Here is a 19,983-nt window from a genome sequence, read left to right as displayed (position 1 = left end):
CCCCACCAGCTACGGCTTTCACCTCGATTCCCGGCGCCAGATTATTTCGAGAGGCCCCTCCTCGCCCCCGCCCTGCCGCGGGGACAGCAGGCACACAGCGCAGGGCACCCCCGGACCCTTCGGCGGCACCCGCCGGGCCGAAGGCCCCGTTCCCGCCCGGCCGCCCTCGGGGCTGGGCGGGGGAATCCGAAAGAGCGGCGGATATCGGCGGAGACGAAACAAAGCACAGGCTTTGAAAATATATAAACAAATTTAAAAAAAAAAAAAAAAAAAATCCCCCAACGGCCAAGCCCAACGCGGCCTTTGGCTCCGGGCTCGCAACAGGTGCCCAGTGCCCCCCGGGTGAAGACGGCCCCGCGGCCCACCTCGACGGTTCAAACGCCGCGCCACGCCACCCGCCCCGGCCAGGGCTCGGCCCCCCGCGCTGCGGCGGCTCCGCGGCCGAGGAGGCCCGGCTGCCGCAGCGCCGGCCCCGCTGCCGCGCAGGCCACGCTCCCCCCCGCCCGCCCTCGGCCGCCCCCGGCCCACTCTCGGGGCCCCGCAAGCCTCGGCCAAGGATACTTGTTGCACGGCTCTCTGCGTTGTGGTGTCCGGGGACTGGGACTCCTTGAGCAGCTGCAGGATCTGCTGGAGCCCCTGCTCGTCGGGCTTCCACTCGTACTCCATCTTGGCTGTCTGGAAAACAGCAGACAACAGGCGGCCGCCGTTGGCGGCGCGGCAGGGCCCGGGCGGGGGCGGGCGTAGAGGAAGGAAGGCCGGACCGGGGAAGGGGCGCGGCAGTGCCCGGTCCGCTCCGGCTCTCGTGCCCCCACGCACCCCAGCAGCCGCCGGATAGACGTAGGACACCGACCTGCTCCCGCTGCCTCCGCGCCGAGCAGAGACTGAGTCACGACGAATTTGTGATCCGGCCCGAAGAGTCGCCTCGCGTCCTGCTGGGTCCTAGCGCCGGGCACGGCTCCGCCCGCCCGGGCCGCCTCGGGGCTGCCGGCGCCGCCGTCCGCCTTTCCCCGGTGCGTCCCACACTGCCAGCAGCCTGCGGGCGACAGAACGCGAGCACCTCAATCCTGGCCGACGGGAAACGGGGAGCCCATGCCGCCCACCCGAGAATAGACGGAAACCTCCAGCGAACGCGACAGGCGAGGGGCGAAGGGGCACCCCGGGCGCGGCCCAGCCCCCTGGCGCAGCGCCCGGCAGAGAGTGCAGAGGCTCCCGCCACGGAGAAGTGCGGGCGCGAAAGTAGACACCGGTGTCACGAACGTGGTACCTGCTGCACTTCTACGTCATTTGTCTGAGTACTGAGCAGATCTCAGATGTTCCCAATTCCACGTGTAAAGAGGGAACAGGACTAAGTACACGGGGAAGGGGGGGGAGGCTGGGGCATGCAAACTCCAAAGAAACTGTTTTGAATACCTACCGTACCTTAAACTTAGCCCCAAAATATATCAGGGGAGATCTCAGGTTAAAATTAACAATTTAGATACATACATACACATGTATATAGGTAAAATATGCATTACACATGTATGTATATAGATTTTTAAATGTATTATACCTATCCTAACAAGAGAAAGAATACGTGCTGTTTAAAACTGGTCTAAAACGGGAAAATTAAAGCCAGTAATTCCCTGGTTTTTATTATCTTACTTTTAGTCACTGTGTTTGTAAGCACCTCACTTGACATGAAAACTAGTTTCTACTGCTTCTGCTGCAGTACAGAACTCAGTTTGAACATTACACATCTCAGCCGTAACAACTGTTCAGAGGCATTGAGGACAGGGATCAATACTGATTCCTAAGGATGCATCCCAGGTTATTTGCTATGTGGCTCTTTGTCTCACCTCCCCAACACTGACAGTCACCTGTCCAGTCTCAGGTGCTAAGAAGTGTTCTTAGCTAATTTTCCTTCTATTACTATGTGATGCTATTCTTGAAGGAGACAATGCAATACTGATTTTGTCTCCAACGAAACAGCAAAAGGAGCCATCATAGGCAAGAAGACAGGTAGTGTACTTATACTACATATGTGGATGAGTACAGTGAAAGAGACATTTTGATGAACCAGGAAAGAATGCACACTGGAGTAAGGAGCAGAGAAGTATGCTGCATAGCATACAAGATAAAGTCAATGGAGAGAACAAAAACAGCTTATGAAAAAAACCCCAATAATGGGATATATTTATTAAGCTCTTCTATTTTAGCAACTGCTGTAATTATCAAAGGACTTTCTGGGAGACTACAAAAGCTGAGCACCTCTTGAGAGTTTATAGCACCTAACCAAGATGAAGTCAGTAAGGTAGGTACATAAAGACATGCCACCATTTACTAGGAAAGAATGGGCACAAGATTTACATGAGATTTTTGTGATCAGGGTGAATCTCCACTGGTTTCCCTCTAGTACAGGAACATGTCAAAACAAGGATTTTGACCCAGACCACTAAAACTGATGCTAATGGGTCACACTGTGTGGGCAGGAGACATCTTTCTGGGATGCATGCATAGTTGGAACACGTGAAAGCTAAAGTCCAGCAAATCAAGGAAGAGCTAATGTGAGCCTCATGCACCTAACTGTGCCTTAGCAATAAGGTTGTAGAAACTTGATTTTTCTTTGAGACTTCTGTCCCACTTCAGTCAAGTTTGTTTGAACTTGATTAGAGCTTCAAAAGTTACTATTCAGAAATTATGACACAAGGATTATATGTGTCTAATATCTGAAAACCAAGTGTGCTAAAGAACAACATTAAAGATGGGAAACAAGGGAAGTGATCAGAAAGGAAGGGTGAGATACAGAACAGGAAAGAACAGCTAGAGAAGAACGCCATGGATCCATAACTAAGAATAACGTAGGCTTTCTTTCCAAGAATGTAACTAGAATTCAATCCTGGTAAGAATTTCCACTTTCTGCAATGAAAAGGAGAGAAAAAGGCCTACAAATTGAAGTATGACTGGGAGCCTCTACAGAAGACCTCTAGTGGAGACATCTAAGTGCTTTACATGATCATTCTCTAAGATAGGTGAGAATAATTTATGAGACATTATCAAGATGAGAAGATATTCTGCAAGATGAGGTGTCTCCTTTAGCTTCTACATATGAAACCTAAGGAGGAACCTATCTCTAGTCCTTCAAATTATGTAAGGAAGCAAAAGAAGTCAAAACAATTTGACTGAGACAAGAAAAAAAACTTCAGGTTGAAAGCATTACAGAAAACCCCCCCCCAGAAAATTGTTTATTTCTGTATGCTTTGCATTTATATATGTATGCTTTGCCTTTTTTGTTTTCTACTATCTGTTTTCCCCAAGCAAGAATCTTCTTGTATAGAAAAGAAATCAGAATCAATGCTAAACTAAACACTACCCTCCAAAACACAGCCTGGTTCATCCCACTTGATCAGCAAAATGCAGCAGAACTGAATTTGACACACTTCATCTATAAATGTTAAGATTACAGAAGTTCTTTGAAGACAGAACTCTTGCACAAATGCTGAGGCTAAAATTTGATTTCTCTGTTATGCAGACTTCAGAAGTCATGCACTAGCCATAATCCACTGTTATCACAATGTGTAATATTGAAACAAACAAACAAAACAATTACAAGCCCAAACACTAACCTATATCTTTAATATATTTCTCTCTTCAAAGACCTTGCAGTTTGCTACTTAAGTGTCCACAACAAGCCTACAAGAAATTATCTTCCGTTGTCTGTTTCAGTTTCTCTTCCATTTTTCTCTCAGAATTCCCCATTAATTCACACTGAAATGACACATACATGGCATACAAGGAAAAAAATAAATGACTACCATATGTACCGCTGTTACACGATTCAAAATCCAGGTTTTTTCAGAGTAGTAGCTGTGAATGCATGAGACAGGATTTGATTCTTGCTTCTTCCTAAGGTGATTAACCCAATTTTTTTTCTGCTAAGTGTCCTTACCATCACATTAGAGTGTATTTGATGCTATGTCTTTTAATCTCTCTTGTTGCTTTTCATTATGTTGTAAACAGATACTAACAGGAACTTGGATTAGAATCTGGTTTCTGATCAGCAACATGTATTAATTGACAGATGATACTCAAAACACATATAGACAGAACAAATAGGAGATTCATAATAGAATACCCACCCCATCCCTCCATAGTCTCAGTGCACTTAAAAAAGAAACAGCAGACTGGTGCAAATCCCTCCCAATAATCAACCAGAAAAAAACCTGAGATCTGCACTGCTAGGAAAATGTCCCATCCCTCAAATGCGATAGTCTCCAAGCTGTATATTTGGAACTACAACTTGTCACTGCCAGTGGTTTTGAAACTAGTTTCAAATACTTATTCTCTAATAAATATTAATTCTCAAAATAGTCATCATTTCAGAACTGTTAGACAGTTTCAGCCACTTGACCCTTGAGAAAATTTTTCCCACTGTTCAGTGTTATTCCACTGGTAAAATTGGATTTTTTTTCTAATTTTGAGAGAATTCTAATAGCAACCTTCTTGTCATAAAATTCAGGCATTTTAACCTGTAATATTGGTACTTATTAATGGTAATCAATCATTCAATCAGTTGCTAAAATCCAGGCTTCTGAATTTCCACACAAACTGCTTATAGTGTTTCTCTGCATAGGACTGTATGCACAGAGGAAATAACAGATATTCCACAATAGCTTTCTGTTTAAACCCTTTTATGTCAAGCTAAGAGTGATGTAGATTAAGCTAAGCAAAAGAAAAGCTCTCATAACACAGAAAAAATGTGTCTATGTGAAGGAGCTCATGCAGAATAGCTACTGCTGTACTATTTTGCAATGCCTTGTGCCTGGAGATGTGCCCTAAGTTTTCACTTTAAAAAAATACTGATAGTCCTCACATCCAACATATCAAATGAGCATCCATTCTAAAACATTTGGTGCAGTCTTTGAGTTCAGCCGTATGATACAAGATTAGTATTTATTACACAACAATTAATTTGAATAGTCTTACGAAGAAGACACTTTAACCCTGCGAAGCACCAGAGAGGGTACTAAGGAGACTGAAGACAGTTTGAAAGGATTTTGTGTTCCTGACTGAAACATCCATGAAATTAATTTTCTACTTTTCCAGAGCTGATTGGTTATGATAGAAGGATTGTTTTAAACAGAAGCCCAAGCGAACTTCAGAAAAATATTTTTAAGATGGGATCTCAACATTACTTCATATTTGTGTTGAGTTGTATAAAAATGGGAGCCAAAAAAGGCTGTAAGCTTACTGTTTTTTAATGCAACACTACCCAAGCCACTATTGCAAGTGTAATTCTGTTGAAGGTAGAACTTTGTGGTTAAGACTGGCACAAAGGATATTAAGTTGCCAAATGCAGGAGTGGAATCTCTTCCTGGTAACAACGGTTGCAAAAAAACCCCCATTTTTTAAGATTCTTCAGTGTCACATTAGATGACAAAAGGCCAAGAGGAAAACCACCTAGCAGAAGATAAAAAAAATTCAACATGATTCACCATATAATCATAAGCCTTGGAATAAAGAAAAAAGTTTTGTGGATGTATCAAACTAAGAATTTGCTTCATTGATACAATTAACATTCAAAGCAGCAAATGTATGGGCTTTCAGGTAGTATAACTTCAGACTTGTGTACCATTAATTGACCATTATTTCCTACTGTTATTCACTTTCTCTGGTCAGTAGGTCTAGGAGTAGAATAAGAAGCTGAAGAAACTGAGAGATATTATGTTAGCTTTCTACTCTCCTGAGACAATTCTAGCCAGAATTCGTTTTGTCTTATGTTGTATATGAAACTAGAAATTGTGTATGTATACAAATGTTCCAACAGTACAACACCTCATAATGGAACACTGGCATTTCAATATTCAAGGCAAATAAACCTGTAATGTGATTTGCTGTCCATGGAATGCCATCAGTTTGATGATAGACTTTTTCCAAGCATATCTACAGTTACAATAACATATCTGCTCATGAAATCTGTTACACTGTTGCCTGTGTGAAAGGGAGAGCTCATTATTGTTGCAATCACCATCCACGATTTCACGGTTTCTTTTCTCAAAGGTGAGGAGCAGTATTTCTTTTTGCAGATAATGTCTGTAAAAGCCTACGCCGTGGAATCCCATCGAACAGATGAAACAGTACTCAGGATAAACTGACAGCCTGTAATTCCACTCTACTGACAAGAAGTACATTCCCTCTTTATTTAATGAATACCTCTGCTTCTCATGCATCAAACGAGCATAGAGGAAAGAGCACAGCAATACAGTTTCCATATATATGAAGGTACAAAACCACCACACCATTGTGGATAAAATGGATCGCTGGCCTCAGCATGCACTAATATTTCTTGTTTTGTAGAACAAGTAAGACTTAATTCAAATTAGGATAACAAACACCAACATATAGCACAGGCTTATGTACAGGTCAAAACTGAAACCCAAATCTCTTGCTGTTCATGGGCTAAATAAGATACGTAACATTTTCAGCTGCAGGGACAAAAACCTGTCAAGCTTTCACCAACTAGAACATCATCAGAAGCATTTTGATTTTGAATTCTGCTTTAGAAATCAAGGATTGATGGAATGCAGGATGGAATACCATTCTTGTAATTCATGAAAAGTCCAGCTGAATGAAGTAGTAGACAGTGCAAAACTGCAAAGATCTCTAGATTTAAAATGCCTTTGATCAATTAATCTAGACAAGGATGCACCATTTCTTCAAAGGTACCAGTATGAGAGGACAAAAGGAAATGATCTTAAGCTGAGACTGGAGAGATTCTGACATGAGAAAAAAATTTTCACTATTAGGGTGATCAAGCATTGTAACAGGTTGCCAAGGGAGGTGGTGGAGTCACCATCCCTGAAGGTGTTCAACAGGCAACTGGACTTGGCACTGGGTGATGTAGTTTAGTGGTTTAGGGGTGACAGTAGTAGTGCTGGATGGATGGTTGGACTAGATGATCTTGTAGGTCCCTTCCAATCTTGATGATTCTATGATAATTTCATTTCCACAGCTAGAGATACCAAGTGGAAAAATAGTGTGCGGCTAATGATTTGCCCCACTGAAATCACACATGTTGGATACTAGAACGGCAGTATCTAGACATGCTTTTAATGGTGGCAGTCAGAAAACAATCTAAAACCAAATGGAGAGCTGTTTGAGAAAAACATCACCTCATGAATTTGTGACAGAAAATACCAGATCAATCAGCTGAAATCGAAATTAGTAAAGGGAGTAAGTGGGTGTACAAAGGATTAAAGGCATCATTCTTGAGAGCCCAGTTTTATTTAAACCTCTACTGTCAAATTTCATGTCTGAAATCCAGCATACAATTTTTGCCAGCTTAAAACTCTTTTAAACATGGTTAGTGTCAAGTGCACATGAACCCTATTCTACTCCCTACTTAAAGTATAGAGTAAGATTTCTTTCTCTGAGCTGTAGGAGGCAAAGCAACTGATGTCTGCTGGAGGATTTTTGCTGAACTTCTGTTTTTCTAATTAGTAATTCAGGCTTCCTCAAGATGCAGATAAAAATCAAAATGATACACAGCTTTGGAACCTGTTCCTCATGACAGATCAGAATGCAGACTTCTGAAAACATCTGAGACAAGTAGCAGATATAACTTAAAAATGAAGTCACGGCTTAAAAAAACCTTATACCTGGATGGGTATAAGACTGTGAAAAAAGATGCAGTCCCTGAAATTCTAGCATTCACTTTCCTTCAGTTATGCATTCATTCTTATCAACTAACAGAGATTAATAAAAATAAAGACACTAACAGATGCAAGATTCCTCTTTTGACTTACTGCATGCTTGAAAAGGTGGTTCTAGCCCCTGCAAATCTTGGAAGGAAAGTCATACAGTGAGAGACTCCATGGTGCCCGTTCCTCTCACATGGCTCAGCCAAGACAGACAGGCACAGGCACGTGATTTACATCCATTGCTCTTCTTTTTCAGTAATGTTTGCAGACAAAGTCATCTCTGCTACTAAAACCAGCAAACGTAAAGGAGATAACACCTCATCATGGGATAGTGCCAAATTTGGGGAAGTTCTTGGCCCTGAAAAGAATGCATTGTTTATTTAAAATTAAGTTACTCACAATTATTAAAAAAACTTAATCTAAGTAAGCAGTGATCTGTTTTTAAGTTAATTTTGAAAAAGTCTGCACCATGATGAACTAAAATACATCTAAGTTCTCCAACTGTTGTCAAAATGTAGGCACTTATAAACCAACCAAGTTTAGAGCAAAATGTATATTAAAAAGTACATATTCCCGATGAAACAGTTCACAAATTTAAATTCCTTCTTGTACAACACTATCTTAACAATCATAAACAATAATAATACATTAGAAGGTAAAAATTAGGAATCTCATTAAATAAGATACAGAACTTGTAAAGGTGCTGAAGACCTTTTGCTAGTAGAAAGAGGTAACAAATACACGTCAAGTGGCGTATTTATTTGTAAGTAAGTTTTGATGCATAAATGAGGTAAAAATGATCTATTGTGGAAAAGAAAAGCTAAGTTAAAACCAAATACACAAAATTAAATATTTTGACTTTCCAATTTAAATTACTAAAATTAGTTATTTTACACTGTTTAAATCAGACCACTGTCTTTTCATGGTATGCACTCACTGGAAAGAAACCAACTGTAAAGAAATGAGTACAAAGGAAGTCTCAAAAAACTGAGAAGTCTCCTCTGGAAAGGCCATTAGGCATAATTAGGAATTCAGTACAGGGTTCAAGGCAAAAATTATATTGGGAGCCTTAAGACCTGATTAATCAGGATTAGGTTTTATTTTTACTTCTTGGCAAAATACCTTGCATCCCAGGATACACATAATTCAGAACCACACACTCACCTACTTTCCTCCCAGACTTTTTCTGAACACTCCATGTGTTTTAAAACCTTTACACACAGAACATGCACTAAGACATGCGACTGTCAGTGACACTACCACTGTCTGATCTGTCATTGGTGACAACACTGGTGCTTTGGTGATATGTGCAATACTGACAGCAACAGTGCTGGCTAAATCATTATCTCTGGTTATTGTAATAGAACGCTAGTGTATTCTTCCCTGCATAGCTGATCAATTTCCTTACTGCAGTGAGTGGCTTATCTAAGGTTCTTAAGATGCTGTTGCCTCAAGGAAATGGCAGTATTTCAGTTTCTATTAGTCCCTGCATGTCTCCAGTAAGCAGGTATCTGTCCTGCATAGGGATTTATGGGTGGAGTCATAGACGAGCTGGCAGGTACACAAGTGGAAGAAGATTTACAAACCTTCAGAAAGAAACTGGAATTCGGTCTTACCCAGTGAGCCTGAGTACAGGGTGTTCTCTAATCTCTAATGTCAGATAAATATAAAGAAACTACATTCTCATGGAAAAGAGTGAGGAAATAATTACTGATCTGGAATGAAGCTCCCTCCAAAAGAGAATGTGTTCCTCAGTGGGAGCAGTCAACTGCTCCAATCATACACATAAACAAAAGGATGATACCCTAACCACCCTAACCAAAGAAGCAAAACTCTTAAGGTAAATAAGCAAATAGGACTTACTGATCTTAATGAGAATGCTAAAGAATGACTGCACAATCCTTGTTTCTCAAGCCTCAGATAAACAAGGGAGTAAATAAAGGCAGAAGTACTGCCACCCCCAAACTGTTCCTGCATCTATATAAACAGTGGAATTTGCAGACACATCAAAACCAATGTTTTTGCCTTCTCTGAACATCAATATTTTCGGATAAGTAATTATATGAGCTGAATTTATTATTGTTTAATACAACGAACAGTATGATCCAAGTGCTTCAAAATTAACTTGACAGAAATTTTGTGAGACAACTACAGAAGAACAGAGAAATGTCTGTCTTATTGAAGACACATTATTAATACAAATTAAAACAATATTAAAAATTCCTAAAGAAGATTTCCAGTTCTCATTTGACCAAAGCAATAAAACTGACTGCATATTGTGGCAAGGAAAGCAGCATAATCTTAAGAGCAAAGACTATTTCCATTAATAGATGCACACTGAATATCCAGTAGAAATAACCAGTGGAAGAATGCTTTAACTTTTTCAGTTTAAGCATATTAATGCTCTTGGATATGACATCTGAAGATGAGGTTTTAGAGAGGTCTCAGACTTCCAATTAAACAAGATATTCAAGTTGTTATAGTTTGAAGCCAACAGATATCACAGAAGAAAACCTAAAGAATTGTTCTACACAGATCTTCATGGCCCTTTTCAGCAATGGATGTTAAGAGAGCACTGAATAATTACAAGTAGACAGGTGGACTTATACTGTCTAGTTAAAAAAAGGCACAAATATAGGAAGCAATTTAAAAACAAAAGTGTAACAGTTTAATTCTTACTGTATTCTCTCATTTCTAGCCTCTCACAACTGTAGCTGTTAGATCAGTTTTGAAACAATATTGAACCAGTGTAAAGGAAATTGCAAGCAAATCTGAATGCAAGTAATTCACCTTACCTAAAGCTCCCGTGCTGAAGTGGCTACATTGCTGTTAATGCACAGATAGAGACTGTTATTGTACAGATGAATGATCACATAAAATTCCTTGAGCAGTTTTATGCAGCCTTAATCAACTTGCTACCAGCCCCCTTAGCAATTCTTTTACGTCCTTCTGGTTCAAATGCAGCATTTCATGAAAGAAGAAACATTAGAAACAAAAAATTAAATTAGAAGTACATTATGCGTTCGGGTTAGAAAAGTGAGGTAGACTGAAAGAATCTGAACATGTAAAAATGCAATTAGATGAAGAATCTAATTGTAATTCTTACTTAAGTCATAAGTTTTCAATATTTTAGTCATTTAAATACTTATATGTTGGTTTGTGAAGGATATCAGAATGTATTTGAATCAGAGACTAGCTGCTGTGATCAGTTCCTTATTCTAAATGATACATATGTAAATGAATTCCCTTGAAATGCTATAAACAAAACAACCAATAAAAAAAAAAATTCAAGGGTTTTAAAGGTTTGCTTTTCTTTTTCCCTCGCCCAAAGATAAAAGAAATTTATTTAGTGGAGAAACTGTAATTTAAAATAATTCAATCTGTCTTAAATGCACAGGTCATTTAATAAATTGAAGGCCACTTAAAATACGTTTTTCATAAAAACTGGTGGCAAATCACTTCACCAACTCCACTAAATAAACTTACTGGCATTCTACAAATCATCTTTGTCTTTAAAAAGTATGCAACCACTACATGAAACATAAAGCTATGAAGAGTTGAAACTACAGTTACAGGCTGAACTGTTTATAGCCAAAAGAATAAATTAACACCTCTCCCCTATATAACAGTTCTTATACATTATCATAATGCAGAATATAGGCTTTTTTTCCTGCTAGTGATTTTATGATCTTCACCTTGAGAATCAATTTATTGACCTGCACCATGCTTTGTCATATGATGCCCTTTAAAATGTGTAATACAAAAAGCATTCCAAGATACTTTCTGCCCTTTCTCACTTTTTATGTGGAAATTCTCCTTAGGTGAAATGTTCACAGAGGTCTTAAGTCTCTCTCATACTTCTCATTCTCCCTGTATTTGCCTACTGGAAAACATTTATATTCTGTTTTGTCATTCAGTTGTAAATAGTATGCAGAAAAGGCTGTTTCATTACATGCCTGACACATTAGAGCCTTATATGTAGAGCTTCTGGGCACTACCATACCTGAAAATTAAGTATAAAATGACATATTAAATTGCAAAAAAAAATTGAGCAATTTTCTGCATAATAAGGCAGCCAGGTTTTTTTAACTTCTTTCAAATTATCTTCAATAACAAACCTGACTGTTTGACAATGTATTGAATGTCTTATAAACAAGGTGTCTTATACACAAATAAAAACATTTTCATAAAACTTGGTCTTGCCTGATGGTTTAACACCAAGAGAGTTAAAGCTGTTCAGTATAGATAAGACCAATGTTGATTTTTAATACTTTTTCAGGATTTCAAAATTGAACTTAAAAGTCTAACTGAGGAAATCTGAGGTCAGTTTCAAACACATAACTAAATTAGCATAATCTGAAAGGACATTTGTATAATAAATTGTTCTCTCTAATTAACACTTACTGAAAATGTAAACAGGACAGCTGAGCTTCACTGAAGTAAAAATTTGTTTGCCTTCTTTCAGACCTACCTGGCCCTAGCAGGGCTGAAGTAATTAATCTACACAGTACTGTTGCAGTAGAGTAATGAATTTTATTATCTTACATTGATATCATCTTCTGGAGGACCCAAGGATTAAATTGCAATTAAAATATTACACTATATCTAACCACTCTGAACTTGAGGTACCTTTTTGTAAGCTCCACAGAAGACACTAGAAGGGATGTTGCAGAGCACAAAACCATGTATTACAGCACCTTTTCTAGAATTCCTTCTGACGTGTAATATTTTATCACAGATATCAAACTCTCAAATTAATTTTTAATGTCTCACCTTACTTATCACTGTATCACACTTAATTCTAACTCTTACAACTTCTGCTATTATCTCTGATAAAACAAGAGCAAGAAGAAAATATGAAGAAAAATACAAATATTATTTTCTATTATTGCTCTTTCTACCTGTAGAATTTTACATCAGAACCAAACATATATATAAGTGTCACATTTTATCTGTGAAAATAGCAAGTCAGATTACGAATAATTCACAGGCCAACATTTAAAATTTCCACCACAGTTTAAGTACAACTTGTATGCCCTCACACAATTCAGGGTAGTTATTTGTTCCCATGGGTATACTCTTTCTCCTAAGCTCCAAGAAAAAATTGTGGCAAAGAAATTGTCCTTATGTTCAATTAAATCTGCATTATTACCCAAACCATTATTACCTACAGTGAGATCATCAAAAGGTAGCCTCTGCTATCTCATTTAACCTTTAAAAAAACAAGAAAAAAAAAGAGAGAGAGAGAATCCCACCCCAATGGAGCTAAAATTATCAAAGACTCATTATGATCCATTATCCCTGTTACCTGGAACAAAAGAAACAAAGCAAGGACAGTATCCTCAATATCTGATGATTCTCAAACTCATGTGCTGATACAAAAATTCGTATTCTCAACTGGGAAAATATTAAAAAATGCAGCTTCATATAGTAATTAATTTTCTCATATCTAAATGAAATTTTTCATCTTTAAAACATCATAAAGCAATTAATAAAAATAAAAATAGAAACAACAAACAAAACAATCCACACAACAGCTGAACTCTGTGGTGGTTATAGGCAAGATTAACCTAGAATTCCCTCATCAGCATCATTTTTTCCACTCCACATCTGAAAAGACTGCAAGTGGAAGTAGCAACCAGAACAAGAGTATCTTGAAATGTACAATGCAAATGAGGGACGCTACAAGTATTGCCAATTGTGCTGTATTTAATTTTTGTTTGCTATTTTGATTCTGTGTAATCACCAAGAAATTAAGAGAATCACTGGAATAGACAATGCTTAACCTGATAGGATTCCTTGCTAAACTGAAAAACATACTATCATCACAGATTGTAAAATATATTACAAGTACTCATTGGTTCAAAACCCAACAGTTATCTCCTGGGGAAATAGGGGATTCTCCAGAAGCTAAGAATTTTGAGGTTACAGTGTGTTACCCAGTTTTTGGTGGAGAAACAACAAGGAGACAATATAAAGTCTTCTACAGATACATGGAAGATTTTGTAAGGAGGGTGTCTGAAGTAATTTGTCAATGTAATCACATGACCAAATAAATTCTTACTTATTAAAGATGAAAAGATTTTAAGACAGGAAGACATCTGAACATATGATATATAGACACACATATATTTGCACTAAGGGCATACATGCTCTCTATGTTAGAGAGAATAATGAAACAACTAAGTATTTTTAAACTGGTTTAAAATGGTTATTTCCTGTCATCAGTTGACCTACTTCTATTCCTTTTCCAAGGGGCTCCAAAAGCATCTCTGCTTCAGACACCAATGTTTTCTGCCTAGCGATGACTGTTTTCTTACATGCAAGTAAAGAATGCAATTACATGAGTCTTGTGTTCTTTTTAATGTGATTCCCATTTGTCCAAAAGCTCCCACTCAAAGCTCATCTTGTTTGGTTTTAACTACTTTTTGTGGGCCACGTTCAACAACTGAAGCTTCCACCTCTTATGCCAAATTCATCTATTTACATTACACTTAATGGACTACAGTCACTCCTGATTTCCAGAGACATGGCTTGAGGCTTGCCTGCACAAAAGAATAATTTATTGTAATTTAAGGTTGGCTTTTTTTCCCCTGATGAATTGACTCAAGCAAAACTGATGTAAAACAGACTGAAATATCTGTTTAGATTTTTGCACTGATTTAGCTTATCTGGTAGAAGAAGCAGATGTGCTCTTTTTAGTCTCTGATGAAAATTACTCTTGCCTTCCCACACCTGTCTGCTACTGACTTTTCTTCCTTATCTGTAAAAGAGGTGGTCAAAGTGTAGTGCAGATGCCACTTATGCTTCCTTCCATGCTACATTCAAAACTTAACTGAGGCACAGCTTCTGGGTCTCACTGCTCATATACAGCCAGCACAGCAATGCCCCCCTGGCCTCCACAAAATCTGTGGGAACAGTTAGGAACTATGGCAGCCACCACCCACACTCAACACAATGAATAGCTCGGCTGTCCCCATGCAGACCTGCACTGCTGGTTCAGGATAGAAGAAGAAGAGGACCAAGACATGGTGAAGTAGGAAGAACAGGATTAAGGAGGTACATGCATGCAGGGGAAGCCAAGGTTCCACTTTGATTTTGCTGGAGGTGAAGGTTGATGATATGGGTATGTGAAGGAGAAAGGATATGACTGAAGTCTGAAATGAAGAATAAACTTGTATGGGTGCACAAACGGAAAGGGAAGCTTAAATGTGAGCATTGGACTGCAATTCTAGCTTGAATAATAGGAACATGCAGTAGGGAAGGTGGGAGAAGAGCCATAGATGAGGCTCTAGTTTGGCATGGTTGGAAAAGCATGTGACCCTGGATACCAGAAGTGACTGATGATAATCACATACCTACTAAGTAAGTTTGGGAACTTCTGGTCTGTACTGTCTCACAATTACTTCTGCAAGTCTGTTCTTTTTGAATTCTAACACAGTAAGTTTTCTTGCATCTCTGTACCACCTACTATCTATTTTCTATTCTCTGCCAAAACCATTTTGTCTTGCCTTTCCTTCTCTCATATATAGCACTGACCTAATATTTAAACTAATGCACTCAGTGGCATGCTCACCATAAGCAGCACATTTTCAGTGTTTAAGGGTATCTCACAGTGGCTTGTAGAAAATGCTCTACAAAACTAAATTACTTAACAGGAGAATAATTTAAGAGTAATTTTCTGTTCTATAGTCAAGGTTTAAAAACCAAAAATTTTCTTTAAACACAAGTTTTATTTGATTTTATGCCTTGAGATTTCACTCATATAGAGACAGACATATAGAACAGACACAGACACATACACAAACTCAAAATTTCAAATGCATTCAGTACACAGGAAATTAACAAACAATTGTTCTAAAATTGTTTAAATTTCACTCTGGAGCCTGGTTTGGAAAAGAAAACCTCCTAAAGGCTAAAAGTGACATTTGGAGGTTTATTTCATAATGTTATTACAAATGCCATATTCAAAGGCATCCATGTATACAAGTATAAATATGTACAGTGTTTCACCATGTACATGACAGGTCTGTACCTAACATACCTAAGCTAAACAGTGGATCTACACAACTATATCTCTTTCAATGAGAGATTTAAAATAATTTCAGTATGAATTGTATAATATAGCGATATTAGTATCTTTCTGTATATGAACATATTATTATTATATATGTACAATACATGCAATAAAAATATTGTGTAGTATATGTTTGAAATCTATCAATATATGTAGAAAGGCTACCTGAACTACCCAAATCAGTATATAAAACAGTGGAAAGCAATGGATTTGGTGATTGAAACATACTACTGTTACATGTATTTAAATGTTTGTAGAATTTGGAACCAAATTAATGGGTAAAATTAATTTCTGGGATCAAAACTGACCACAACAACAACATATTTAAGGCATGAAAGTAATGAAAAAGCAGTCCTACCCTTTCAAAAACAAAGGAAAAATCCTCCCTGTTTCATGCTACTGACACAGTTTGATAATAATGCATTGCGCAGTGCATACCAAGTTCACAGACCTGTTCTACAATTTGTTTTATGACACTGACAACAACACTGGGTCTATGAAAGAAGATCTTTATTATTAAGACATTTCAAAGATAAAATGTCAGTCTTTATTTCAGCCCCAGTCTTTAACTGGAAAGATTCTGAATATCAGCTTTGATGAAGGAGGATTTGTAGCCATAGCATCTTGGTGTGCCTGAAGCATGAACAGCATATACTCTACCACAGCTCTGCCACTCTGCTGAACAGTTCTGTGCATACCTATCACCTCACTCAAAGGTAGCTCCATCCCTGGAGCTAAAAGTTAAGCACACATACCTGCTTTATTGAATACCCGCATACAAGGACTCCTAAACTGGATTCTAAAGAAATATAACAGAAAAGTGTGTCAGATAAGCCAGTAAAAGCCTACATTCATAAAGCCATTATTATGTTGTTTTAACCTCTCTGTCACAAGGCATAGTACAATGTAGTAGCTGTGCTTGCACCTGTATTAGTCCATGAAATGTGTCATTGCCTGTATCCAACAGTAATCATGGTCCTTAGTCAATATTCATTCTAACCAGAGCCCTCCTCCTTTAACGCAGTCAATAAACTGCTTTTGTAACCCTGTTTTTGCAACATCATAACTATTCTTTTGTCTTATCCTGCTTTGAGCATAAGTTAGCTAAATCTTGAAAAATGCATTCTAGAGTAATTTTGATAACGCAGAAACTATTCTTCCCAGTTGTAAGCACCTTTCCTCCATCCTCCCACATATCACTCAAAAATAATTACAGTTCACACAGCAGATGTAGAATGAAGACTTATGGGCTCAGTTTCCAATTCTATCAAAGGCTCCTTTTAGGAGTTCGGGAATACGACTATTTTTTCTGTTCAATTACTCATTTACAGAAGGAACGCAAGTCAACTTTTTGTTCAGTGCATTTTGTAAAGATTTAACCACACCTATGATGCATTCGAATGCCACATTAAGGACTACGTAGCTATGCAAGAGGACAGGCAAACAGGTTAAGAAGCTGTGGTGGCCTGAATACATCGCAGAACAATCCTCACAGTAGGATTTCTCAGGTCTTGAGCAGAAAGTCAAGTGAGAGGAATTATTACCTTCTCAGCAAGGAGATAAACATCTCGCGGACTAATCAAGCCATTTATACCAATCCAGAAAGCGTTCTTGTCCTTTTTACAGTCACCCCACAAAAGGTTCACAAGTTCCATTGTCAATTTCCGCCCAGCAGTTAAATTAACAACCTTCCCATGCAAACGAAAGTACTAGACAAACACGAGAATTCTCGCCTCTCTAGTATTTCGGAATAAAAATTTAAAACCCCACCTATCCAAATCTGTACAGCATGGACCCCATGCGCGCCAGAAACCAGGGTAGGAAATACGGCCACGTTCCCTATCCTGAAGCGACTTTCACTTTCCGGCTCGCTACAGTGCTGCAGAGACGGCGCCAGCCGTGACACCGGGAGGAGCCGGGGGAAACGCTGGGGGGTATCTCGGGGGCCTCCCCAGGACCCAGGCCGTGGGCCCTCAGGTTCCAGCCGCTGCCTGTCCCGTCTCTCTCCATCTCTCCATCCACCCATCCATCCATCCATCCATCCATCCATCCATCCATCCATCCATCCATCCACCCACCTATCCATCCATTCCATCCATCCAATCCATTCCCGGTAGGAGTGGAAGAGGCAGCCCACGGCCGAGACCCCACGGCTCCCCGCCCAACAGCGACGTGGAGGCCCCTGACATCGGCCGGGGGACCCGGCGGCGACTACCGGGGATAGGACGTCCCAGCCCGCCCCTCGCAACGCGGACACGTACCCACACCATCCCAGAGCCCGGCGGCAGGGGAGTGGCGAGGGAGCAGCCCGACCTCTCCCTCCGCAGTTCCGCGCGGTGCCGCTCCGGCCCCCGAAATGGCTGAACAAAGGGAACTCGCTCGGCCGCCGCCGCCCCTCGATTGGCCGTGGGGCGGTGCCAGGGGCGGGGGCGCCGCTGCCCCGGTCACCCCGGCAACGGCGGGCGGGATGGAGGCAGCGGTGAAATGGCCGTCCGGCCCCGCCCGGCCTCTCACGCCGCGGCACCCCGGCACGAACGGGCTCCGCACAGGAATCCTTCCCCCTGGGCCCCCCAGGCCGGGCTCCTCTGCCCGCACCCCCTCACGCCCGGACCCCTCCCGCAGCAGCCGCTCCACAGAAGGTGCCTGACACGTGCCAAAATCACGGAAAACAAAAAAATGAGGCTAAAGTCTAGATAGCAAAGGTAGAGCACCCTAGATTTCATCATAGGCAGGCAGTGCAAGTGCACAGCCAGGGTCTTCCCAGACTTCTCTGGGAGTGAATGGATTCAGAGCAGCCCCGAGAAGAAGGACTTGGTGGTACTGGCGTATGAAAAGTCGGACATGATCTTGCAATGTGCATTTGCCACCCAGAAAGACAGTTGCATACGGGGCTGCATCAAAAAACATGAGGCCAGCAGCCTGGGGAAGGTGATTCTTCCCGTCTGGCTTCTATATTCAGCTCTGGAGTCCTTACCACAGGAAAGGCATGGACCTGTTGGAGCAGGTCCAGAGGAACACACTTCCAACCCAAACCATTGTGTTCTATAATTCTATGATGTGGCCAGGTGTCCTGGGAAGAAGACCGCTGCATATTCATTCATGGCTGTGGGCATCCCAGCACGTTACAGTAGCAATTTCTAATTGTGCTGCAAAACTCTCTCCTTGACTGTAAGCACTAGCTACCTTTTTATTAAACAATGAAAGCTAATATTTTTTACCTGTCGCAATGACCGCCACTGACCACTGCCCAGGCTAGCCCCTGCGGTGTGCGACAGGAGTGGGGAGCAGCTGGAGGCTCTCGGCTTTAAAGCTGCCCCTCAGGAGTTCAGCTCTGCCCACGGGAGCTGAAGCTCCAGGCACAGTGGCTGTCAGCAGTCCGGACGAGGGAGAGGATAAAAAGTACCAAGGAGGCTTGCCACACGGGAAAACCCAAATCTGTGGAGACAACCCCCAGGAGACAAGCCTGGAGCAACTCCAGGGAACCTCTTATAAAGGGAGGTGGTACAATGGGGATGGCTTAACTGGGGACCAATAGAAATCTCTAGGGGAGGGATATGGACGAGGATAGACATTTCCTTGGGCCAATAGCCCCAAGCGGAGGAGGGAAAGGGATCACATGCCCCAATGGGGCATCGAGGTTTAGGGGATTTCCAAAGGGGGAGGTATCTAGAGGGGTAGGGTCTCGGGGGATTGATGGGGACCACATAAGGGTAAATTGGGAGGTTTCAGATGATGGACACTGGACCTTCGGGAACAACAGGAGGGGTTTGGGTGATTGATAGGGAAAGAGCTAGAACAAGGGGAGGAGAACAACCATGTAGGGAGCAGCGGGGGAGAGGCTTGGGTCTGGGGGAAGCCAACTGGGAATAGGAGTGGGGAAGGTAGGGATGAACCATTGGGGTACAGAAAACTTATATAAAAATACAATAAAGGTATTGCATCACCACATTTACCCAATTTCTAAAGCTTATAGACCATTTAGAAAAGCACATTCTTGAGACAAATGCAGTTGGTAACTTTGCTTGTGGTCCCCTTGTGTGTCTTCTGCTCTTGGAAACACATAGTCTTCTCTCAGTCCTCATTTAAACAATCCTTTCAGTCCGCCTCTTTGGCATACACATAACCCTTCCACAATCCCACATACTACTATGATTTCACAACAAGCAAAAGCTTTTGATAGTGTCTTCCATAAAGGGAGCTGCTCTCCCAGCCACTTGTCTAAGTCAG

General features: G+C 40.8%; 1 protein-coding gene across 3 annotated transcripts in view; it reads right to left on the bottom strand.

The window, feature by feature from the left end:
• The window catches only part of TNPO1 (transportin 1), a 70,410-nt gene extending 52,277 nt beyond the window's left edge, over window positions 1-18,133 (bottom strand). Inside the window, exons 1-3 of one of the 3 annotated variants that reach the window (XM_048290857.1) lie at window positions 18,018-18,133; window positions 851-1,033; window positions 562-675 (exon numbers count right to left, since the gene is read on the bottom strand). In XM_048290857.1, the coding sequence (XP_048146814.1) occupies window positions 562-666 (105 nt within the window). In that variant the 5' untranslated portion in view covers window positions 667-675; window positions 851-1,033; window positions 18,018-18,133. Of the gene's footprint in view, window positions 1-561; window positions 676-850; window positions 1,253-18,017 lie in introns of those variants that run through there. The other 2 variants (XM_048290855.1, XM_048290856.1) reach the window with 2 other exon arrangements.
• Between the last annotated feature and the right edge of the window lie 1,850 nt (window positions 18,134-19,983).

Source organism: Corvus hawaiiensis, chromosome Z, assembly GCF_020740725.1.
Source record: "Corvus hawaiiensis isolate bCorHaw1 chromosome Z, bCorHaw1.pri.cur, whole genome shotgun sequence".
Classification (NCBI taxonomy): Eukaryota; Metazoa; Chordata; class Aves; order Passeriformes; family Corvidae; genus Corvus; species Corvus hawaiiensis.
Note: the sequence above shows the minus strand (reverse complement) of the source record. Positions and strands in the feature narration are given on the sequence as shown.